Here is a 10523-nt window from a genome sequence, read left to right as displayed (position 1 = left end):
TTAATATGGGATTGATACTCTACAATCTTAAGAATTCGGTATCGAGTAAGACTTGGCTAGACTATGTTAGTTCATGGTCGAGATGGTGTTCCTTTTGTCATAATGGTGGTATGGATCCTATGGATGTCAGTTCTTATTTGGCGTTATCTTTTTTGTCTTCCCTGATTCAGTCCCGCCTTAGTCCAGCATCAGTGAGCAAGATTTTAGCGGGGGTTTCCTTCTTTCTAAAATTTTCTGGCCTTCCAGCCCTAACTTCCTTTTTTCAGGTGTCCCAGGTGCTCAAGGGATTCAGGAGATCCAATCCCTCTATCGACATCAGGCGCCCCATCTCAGTTTCGTTGCTGGGAGACCTCATTGGTTCGCTGGATAAGGTATGCTCTTCTAAGTTCGAGTCTACTCTTTTTGGTGCTGCATTTTCGCTGGCTTTCTTTGGAGCTCTCAGGATTGGTGAGTTTACTGCCGCTAACAAAGGTTCCTTGCCCTTCCTTAGAGCGGATCATGTGTATATCAGTGATGGCTGTTTGTATGTTTTTCTTTGTAGGTCCAAGTCTTTCCCTATCGGTAGAGGTCGGTGGTTCTCTCTATCCAGCTCGCCTATCGGAGCCTTATGCCCTGTTCGGCTAGTTAAAGAATATATTCTTGTCAGGCCCGGTTCCCCAGTCTCTTTCTTTGTGCATAATGACTTATCCCCCTTGACCAGGTTCCAATTTTCGGCGTTTTTTTCTTCTTGTCTCAAACATTTGAATCTGTCTGGCTTTCGCTTTTCTTCCCACTCATTTAGAATCGGGGCGGCCACCACAGCAAGCTCTCTGGGTTTTTCTGAAGATAAGTTAAAGCTTATTGGTCGCTGGGATAGTTCTAGATATAAGTTGTATGTGCGTCCGGACCTGTTAATGTTGTGATTTTTCTTTCAGATCTTTCCAGGAAGGTTGTGTGGATTGTAGGACACTCATACGTGTTCTGGGCCGCCAAGCATTCAGATTCCAGATCTTACTCCTCCAATTTAGGTCTTGATACTAATTCTTTTTTAATTTTGTGGTCAGGTGTTAGAGGCCTACGATGGCGCCAAGTTAAGGACCATCTAGAATATTTATCTACCATTTGGCCACCCCCTCAAATCTTGGTCATCCATGCTGGTGGCAATGACCTTGGTAAAATTGGTACATGGGTCCTCTTGTGTGAAATAAAGAGGGATCTTGATTTGATACAGCTCATGTTCCCCTTTTCAATTTTAGCATTTTCTGAAATGATTCCCAGATTGCTGTGGTCTCCCCCGGGTGGCCTGTTTTATTTAGACAGGATCCGGAGGAGACTGAATAGAACTATCCATAGCTTTTTGACTTCGACCGGCGGAGTGTCCCTCCGCCATTCGGAGTTGGAAGGTTTTATCCCGGGTTTGTTTATAAACGATAAGGTTCATTTATCACCAATTGGCCTTGATATTTTCAATATGGGACTGCAAGCTTTGATTGAATCAGCCACGGTGTTGGGGGGGCCTCAACCGGCTGATGCTCAGCAGGTTTCGGCCGGTGGGGAGTAGTCGTCCAGCTTTGCTGGATGGACACCAGTTATTGTAACATCTTAGCCAAGATGGCTTATTTATTTATTTATTTATTTAATTATTTATTTTAATAAAATTGTAACCCCCCGTTTATCATAACACCGTGGCCGAATTATACCACTAATAAAAGAGTGTTGGATTATATTGGTGTGTTAGTCTTTTTATTTAGCTACCTTTGTGCTAGCCCATGACGGGTCACAGCGTTAAGCTGGACCAACATGGGCGAGCTCAAAGGGGACACGACAGCCTTCTCGCCTGACCCCTTTGTTTTCCAGGTCGGGCCGCCGCAGGCAGCAACAGCCGCGGATTGGCTGATGGAGAAGAGCGCTGATTGGCTGAGCGCCGCCGAGCCTCCCGCGCTGAAGGCTATATTAAGGTCCACGGAGCGGCGGGAAGTTGTCAGCTTCCAGTCAGAAGCAGCGCCCACCCTCCCCCCCCCCCTTTTTTGTCAGCTTAAGTCCTGTGGATTGTCCAAGTTGGGGAGTAGTCGTCCAGCTTTGCTGGATGGACACCAGTTATTGTAACATCTTAGCCAAGATGGCTTATTTATTTATTTATTTATTTAATTATTTATTTTAATAAAATTGTAACCCCCCGTTTATCATAACACCGTGGCCGAATTATACCACTAATAAAAGAGTGTTGGATTATATTGGTGTGTTAGTCTTTTTATTTAGCTACCTTTGTGCTAGCCCATGATTGAAACCTCTTGAGGCATGGTTTCTTATTTTACAGTGTTTGGATGTCTGCATTAATTTCTGTCTGTGTTACTTTGTTGCATATCTTCACGTGACACTGATGTGGAATTTCCCCCAGTTTGAAGTGTTTGTGTTAGTTCATGAAATTTTTAACACACTGAAGTTTAATTGACAATTACACTTCTTCTGATGGTTACCTTGTTTGTGTGTTGGTGTAGAATTCTGTATACCTTTTGAGATTTATTGTACCTAACAAGTACACCTTCCTTTAAACAAGAATCACATTTTGTACATTTCTCTTTTGGGATATGCACATTGGCTTTGCTTCCAAAAATATTTGAATGGTTCAAATTCGGGGCCCTTCTATTCCACAATTCATATAGAGTTTTTCCTGGTGGTTGATTTTGGAGATAGCATGTGGTTATAATTGCCTCCCCCCAGTATGTGGTGTGCATATCTGCATCAAACAGCATAGTTCTTCCACTCACACATAGGATACAGTTTATTCTTTCTGTAAACCCGTTGTGCTCTGGGATGTATGGTACAGTAGTTTGAAATATTATGCCATGCTTTCTGAGAAATGCCTATGTGTTATCTATCACCTGTATATTCAGTTCCATTATCTGAGCGCAATACACTCTGCATTTTGCCAGATTTGTTGCTTACTTGAGTCACTGAATACTGTTCAAGTTTCTCTGGTACTTCATTTTTTTGTGTAACAGATATAGGGGGTTATTTACAAAGGACAAATCCACTTTGCACTGCAATTGGAAGTGCAGTCGTTTTAAATCTAAGGGGTAGATCTGAAATGAGGGGAAGCTCTGCTGATGTTATCATCCAATCATGTGCAAGCTAAAATGCAGTTTTTTATTTTGCTTGCATGTCCCCCTCGGATCTACAGCGACTGCACTTCCAGGTGCACTTGTAGTGCAAAGTGGATTTTCCTTTAGTAAATAACCCCCAAAGTGTAGTATACCTGGCATAATCCTCTGTAAAAGTGAGAAAAAAACTCTTCTTTCCAGGAGTAAATTTTTCCATTGGACTGCAAAGATCTAAATAAATTAAGTCCAGAGGTTTCTTAGCTCTGCTGGTACTCTGCTTTGCAAAGGCTTTTCCTGCCATTTTTCCTTTTATATAGCTGGTGCATTTCATTGTTTGATCGCATGAACGATTTTTTATTCCACTTGCCAAGTCATTCTCAGTCATTTCTTTTACTATGTCAGGACTTCTGTGCGCAAGTAGTCTGTGCCATGTGTAAATGCAGTTTAAATGTTTTTCCTCCTTGCCAGTATTATCCTCCTCATTGCAGTTTAGCTGATACAGTTTATCTGTAATTTTAGTTTTTGCAAGTAAGATATCCCCCTTTGTGATGTCACAACTTTCAAATGGGAAGGTTCCTACATTGCCTTGTTTTGTGAGCTTCCTAACTTTCAAAAGATTAGCTTCAAGAGAAGGGACATAAAGGACATTTTTCACAGCTATCTTTTTAGTGACACTCTGGGAAATTGGACAGTAAAGAAAACCATTTCCTATTCCTTCTGATTTCATTATTTGCCCATTAGCTGTGGTGATTTTTTCTTTTTTACTTTGGTCAAGGTGTATATATAAAAAAAAATATATAAATGTATTTAATTATAAATACCCCCCCCCCTCCTTTTTTTCTAAGTGTTCACATTCTCTCTGTTCTCAGCTGCATTAGAGCTGGGGGAGGGGAAGCAACAGTACACTGAGCTTCCCAGTGAATGGCGGTGCAGGGAGGGGATGTCAGGACAAGTCTGATTATTGGAAAAGAGCAGGCTGAGTTCCCAGCACAGCTAGAGGACTGACCACACTGTATTCTCCTGCCTAGTGTGGTCAGTTTTTAATAGGAAAGCAGAGGGACTGGCAGGAACACCAAGGATTTCACACAAAGGAAGCAATACAAAGAGAACAGGATGCTATTTTCATACAAGTACATGGTACAGCAGACACATATCAGGAATATGAAATGTTAGGGTAATAAACACTTTAAGTATGCCGGTGTGAATAAGGACTAATCCTCAATATGAATTCTTCCAGTGTCCAATCCCAGAAGAATACTGGTATAGTTTGGCTTTAGAAAGATCAACAGATGGATACAGCAGGTCTCTGCAAGAGACCAGGGCCCGGATTCACAAAGGACTTACGACGGCGTATCTCCACGTACGCCGTCGTAAGTCCGAATGTGCGCCGTCGTATCTATGTGGCTGATTCTTAGAAACAGTTACGCATAGATCTGGCCAAGATACGAGCGGCGTAAGTCTCCTACGCTGTCGTATCTTCGGGTGCATATTTACGCTGGCCGCTAGGTGGCGCTTCCGTTGATTTCCGCGTCGAATATGCAAATAAGCTAGATACGCCGATTCACGAACGTACGTGCGCCCGGCGTATCAAGATATGTCGTTTACGTAAGGCGTCTGACCGGCGTAAAGTTACCCCTCATAAAGCAGGGGTAAGTCATGTTAGATATGGACGTCGGAAACGTCCAAACAGCGTCGTATTTTACGTTGTTTGCGTAAGTCGTCCGTGAATGGGGCTGGGCATAGGTTACGTTCACGTCGACTAAGCATTGAGTGGGTGTAATTTACTTTGAAAATTCGACGTGATACTGCGCATGCGCCGTTCGTTAAGCGCATCATTTACGCGGGGTCACGAATCATTTACATACAACACGCCCCCTACCAGCCTAGTTTGAATTAGGCGGGCTTACGCCGGCCCATTTACACTACGCCACCGTAACTTAGAGCGCAAGTTCTTTCTGAATACGGGACATGCCGCTCTAAGTTACGGCGGCGTAGTGTATCTGAGATACGCTACGCCCGCCTAAAGATAGGCGCTTCTTTGTGAATCTAGCCCCAGGTCTCTGGCTGTCTTGTGCTGACCATGCATTGTTAGAAGACACTAGAGTAAAGATATTAACTGCTACTTCACAGTCATGTCAATAATCCTTAACCCCCCCAGCGTTCATTACTGAAAAATGAACAATAATTAAGTGCCTGCTATAGGTTACTACTAATGGCTGCACACGGCTCCCTACTCCGCAGCACACAGATACACACACACAGTCCCACTGATGGAATGCTAACGGAAAGAAGAGTTTACCTGCATAGTGGTAGTCTGCTAGTGGGTGGCTTTTTAGCCTTGGCATTTCTTTCAATAGCAGCATCTCCAGAGCGCTCTGCGGTAAGAAAAATTCAAACACCATATTAAACAGGGAAACCAAACGTACTGTTTAGGATTATTTCTTATCTTATGCCTATGATGCATGTATCCTTCTTAAGCTAGTTACCAATGGATGGATTCAGGTTTTGGTGACCTAGGTAAATGATGTACTTGACTGTTTGAACTATGCACACAGGTAAGGCTTACCTGTAGGTAAAGTGGTTGTAAAGGGTTTACTTTAGGAGCGTCGATCGTGCCGTTTTCTGGCGGCTCCCTCCCGCATGCGCCAGAGCCGCAATACCCGAGAGAGATGTCGGCTGCCCGAGCGGTGTACAAGGACAGCTGCAGGGCCTTTGATCAGAGGTGAGTAATACATAATGAGCTAGTATGCTATGCATACTAGCTCATGATGCCTTTGTCTTGCAGGTGTTGTTTTATTTTATTTTTAAGTGGGTTTACACCCACTTTAATGAATATATTAATGAATATGGTTTCGCTTTAATTTGTGTCTTGCATGTAGTTCAGGTTCATTATATCAACCATCGGAGTTCCACCTTTACTGTAGCCGGCCCTCCAGGGGGGGCTTAAGGGATCTGGATAACACGATAGGCTCATTTTATTTAAACTCTACTTATAAATAATGGAAAGTAAAAGAAAGTTCTTACCATGATGTTCCCATTGGTGTCAAAGAGGGAATGCAGAGCATACTCCAAATTGGTTCCTCCGCCTGGCAGGACACTGGAGCAGGACATGCTCAGGAACACCTCCACTGTACAGAAAGACACACATTCCATCACAGGTCAGCATAACGCACAACAAACTCATTCCATCCAATAAACAGACAAGTTTACTCATTACACAAGAAATACAGGGGAAGCCACTGATGACCTTCTATCATATATTATATTGCATGAAGGAAATACAGCTCAGAGGGAATTCCTGATCTACAAGCTTCTTCCAAGCCAGGAAATATTAAAGAACATTAGCATAAAGCCAGGTGACTTAATATTGGCCTCCATATTTCCCACATGACAGATTCCTACTGTAACGGGAGTCACTTTTGGGTACAAATTGAGCCAGGAAATAATGGACATGTCTTGAATTGTTTTAGCATGGAACAGTAATCCACAATATATTCCTTAATGTCTAGAAGAATATTACAGGTTGTTTATTCTGACTCCAACAGGTCAATAGAGTGACTCATTCAATATGTAACATAGACTGTTGAGATGCTAATTAAGTCCACCTGGCTGTAGCGATGGGGCTTGCTGTGATTGCATTCTGTTGTCCATTGTGCTAATTAAGTCTGTTCCTAAGATATCTCATTGTGTATGGTAATGACACTGTTTTGTGTGAAAATACTATTGATAATAGATGTGGAATGTGACTTGTCAGCTGTAGTAATTAACTCCTGCAGATTCGGTGCCAGAACGTCTGACATAGGAGTGTGTATTGTGTATCAGGTGAATAGCTTGTCACGGAGGCAGAATGTCTGGGTAAGGACTAATAATTAACTCATCTGAATGTCATTATCTAAAAGAATGTGTATTGAAGTTCCTTGTGTAAAGTGGTGGGTGGAGTTGATTCATTGTTCACTTGGTTTCTAAACTGTATATAACAAGGCTGAGTCACCATTAAAGCATTCATTCGTTTGAACCAGAGAGAACAGAGCTTGTGTCTCGTCTTTTTGGGGGGAATTCTTATGGATCGTGTTGGCTGGATTGTGTAGTGTCAGATAAGCTGTCTTGGGTTGGTGGAATGGGAAATCGTAAACGGTGTTAACCCCTGACCGTTACACCTACTAAACTATTTAAGTACTTAGAATTTTTTCACATAACAAAACACAGTGGAACCTTAGATTACGAGTATAATCCGCTCCAGGAGAATGCCTGTAATCCAAAGCACTCGCATATCAAAGCGAGTTTCCCCATAGAAGTCAATGGAAATATATTCGTTCTGCATTGACTTCTATTGCATGCAATACCGCATGTGGCCAGATGTGGTGGGGGTGCCGGAGAGCCTCAGAAATACTCAAGGACAGCTCAGCTGAACTCGGAAACCCCCGGAAAGGCTCGAAAACACTGGGGAATTGAGTATTTCCCAGTGTTTCTGAGTATTTCCGAACCGCTCCGAATGTCACCGGGCGCCCCATGCACCTCTGGCCAAATGCAGTACTGCACACCCCATTGGCTTGACTCTTGCTCATTTTGCGAGACAGCACTTCGCAAACCGAGTCAGAATCCAAAAAAAAAAAAAAGTTGCCCGTCTTTCAAACCGCTCGTTAACCGCGTTAACAAAGGTTCCACTGTACTACTAACCTGGCCAACTATGAAAATGAACTTGTCACTGCAGGGGCATCATGAGGGATTCTTGAAGCAGAGAGTAGTAATGAGGAAGGCCCCTTTCACACTGGGGCGGGGGAGGCGTCGGCGGTAAAGCGCCGTTATTTTTAGCGGCGCTTTACCGTCAATTTTGCGGTGCTATTCTGCCTCTAGGGGGGCACTTTTTACCCCCCACTAGCGGCCGAGAAAGGGTTAAAAACACAGCAAAGCGCCTCTGCAGCGGCGCTTTGCCGGCGGTATAGTCGCAAGGCCCCATTGATTTCAATGGGCAGGAGCGGTGGAGGAACGGAATACACACCACTTCTTCACCGCTCCAAAGATGCTGCTAGCAGGACTTTTTTTTACCGTCCTGCTAGCGCACTTCTCCAGTGTGAAAGCCCTCGAGGCTTTCACACTGGAGAGACAGCAGCGGCTGTTTCAGGTCGCTTTGCAGGTGCTATTTTTAGCGTTATATCGCCTGCAAAGCGACCCAGTGTGAAAGGGGTCTTAGCCAAGAAGAAGACGTGTAAGGCCAGTCCTAGCTTCTAAAGCAGGGGTCTCAAACTCAAATTACCTGAGGGCCACAAGACAAGTTTTCATATGCCATGGGGGGCCGCATGCAAACTTTCAAACTTCAAAAACAACAGTACTGGTGTCAGCGAGCGCATTATTACCACCAGCACTGGTGTAAGTCAGGGTTTGACCAATTTGCTTGGAATCTAGGAGCCAGCTAAAAAAGTTAGGAGCCAGAAAACGCACCCCGTCCCGACGAGCTTGCGCGCAGAAGCGAACACATACGTGAGCAGCGACCGCATATGTAAACAGTGTTCAAACCACACATGTGAGGTATCGCCGCGATTGGTAGAGCGAGAGCAATAATTCTAGCTCCTCTGTAACTTAAAACATGCAACCTGTAGATTTTTTTAAACGTCGCCTATGAAGATTTTAAAGGGTAAAAAAGTTTGTCGGCATTCCACGAGCCGACACAATTTTGAAGCGTGACATGTTGTGTATGAATTTACTCGGCGTAACATAATATTAATATTAAAAAAAATGGGGATAACTTTACTGTTGTCTTATTTTTTAATTAAAAAAAGTGTAATTTTTTCCCAAAAAAGTGCGCTTGTAAGACCGCTGCGCAAATACGGCGTAACAGAAAGTATTGCAACGATCGCTATTTTATTCTCTAGGGTGTTAGGATAAAAAATATATATAATGTTTGGGGGTTCTAATTAGAGGGAAGAATATGGCAGTGAAAATAGTGTAAAATGACATTAGAATTGCTGTTTAACTTGTAATGCTTAACTTGTAATACCAACGGCCACCACCAGATGGCGCCAGCTCACATCTGGTGGTAATAACTTGTAATACCAACGGCTCACCACCAGATGGCTCCAGCTAAAAAATAAATAAAAAAAAAAATGTTTTTTTTTTGCTCCCCTCACTTCCACCCTGCCTGCGGGCCATTTATAACTGGTCTGCGGGCCGCAAATGGCCCGCGGGCCGGTACTTTGAGACCACTGTTCTAAAGGGTACAGCTATTGACATATGTGGAAGTTATACATTACCATCAAGGAACCTCTTGAAGTGTGAATCGCACTCTAATTTAGTAAAGTACGGACATTGCAACATATCTAAAAATAACAACATTAAAAACCAGCAAAAATGCACAAGGGAGGCGCAAGCCACACAAAATAAATCCCCCACTGCTCAGTACTGCCAGTAAACAAAGTCATCACAAAACGTGTCTCAGTTACATAGATTACCCAATATACATGGAAACCACCAAAGAGAACATTGCGAGTGCGGATCCTGCTCTAATATAGTATACGAGTTCATACACTATATTGTCAAAAGTATTGGGACACCTGACTTCACACGCACATGAACTTTAATGGCATCCCACTCTTAGGGCCAGATTCACAGTCAGCAACGTAAATGCAGGCGGGCGTAGCGTATCGTAGTTACGCTACGCCGCCGCAACTTAGAGAGGCAAGTGCTGTATTCACAAAGCACTTGCGTCTAAAGTTACGGCGGCGTAGCGTAAATGTGCCGGCGTAAGCGCGCCTAAATCAAATGAGGAACAGGGGGGGCGTGTTTTATGTAAACTAATCATGACCCCACGTAAATGACACTTTTTTTGAACGCCGCATGCGCGCGCATGCTCAGTATCACGTCGAATTTTCAAATTAAATTACGCCCGCTCAATGCCTAGTCGACGTGAAAGTAACCTACGCCCAGCCCTATTCACGGACGACTTACGCAAACGGCGTAAAATACGACGCTGTTCCGACGTTTCCGACGTCCATACCTAACATGACTTACCCCTGCTTTATGAGGGGTAACTTTACGCCGGCGTATGTCTTATGTAAACGACGTATCTTGCTACGCCGGGCGCACGTACGTTCGTGAATCGGCGTATCTAGCTCATTAGCATATTCGACACGGAAATCTACGGAAGCGCCACGTAGCGGCCAGCGTAAATATGCACCCTAAGGCTGCATTCACACCTAGGCGTATTTACGCCCGACGCTCGTGCCGCTGGAGGGGCGAATTTACATTGATGTCTATGAGATGGTTCACATCTCACGCCGAACGCCGAAACGCTGTACTCCTGCCGCCTGAAAACAAGTCCCGGACCCTTTTTTTCAGGCGGCTTTCGGCGTTCGGCATAGACATCAATGTTAAATGTTTTGTTAAAAAAAAAAAGTTTACAAATCGCGGCAAAATACGCCACGTACGCCGCGTTATAGTGTGAATGCA

At 43.8% G+C, this 10523-nt stretch overlaps 1 protein-coding gene across 2 annotated transcripts in view; it reads right to left on the bottom strand.

The window, feature by feature from the left end:
* The window catches only part of TRERF1 (transcriptional regulating factor 1), a 179704-nt gene that overhangs the window by 20685 nt on the left and 148496 nt on the right, over positions 1 to 10523 (bottom strand). For both annotated transcript variants that reach the window (XM_040351507.1, XM_040351508.1), the window contains 2 exons: positions 6105 to 6208; positions 5380 to 5455 (listed from right to left, as the gene is read on the bottom strand). In XM_040351507.1, coding sequence (XP_040207441.1) covers positions 5380 to 5455; positions 6105 to 6208 — 180 coding nt within the window. The remainder of the gene's footprint in view (positions 1 to 5379; positions 5456 to 6104; positions 6209 to 10523) is intronic.

This window comes from Rana temporaria, chromosome 4 (assembly GCF_905171775.1).
Source record: "Rana temporaria chromosome 4, aRanTem1.1, whole genome shotgun sequence".
Taxonomy (NCBI): Eukaryota; Metazoa; Chordata; class Amphibia; order Anura; family Ranidae; genus Rana; species Rana temporaria.
This window is presented reverse-complemented; position numbering and strand designations above follow the sequence as displayed.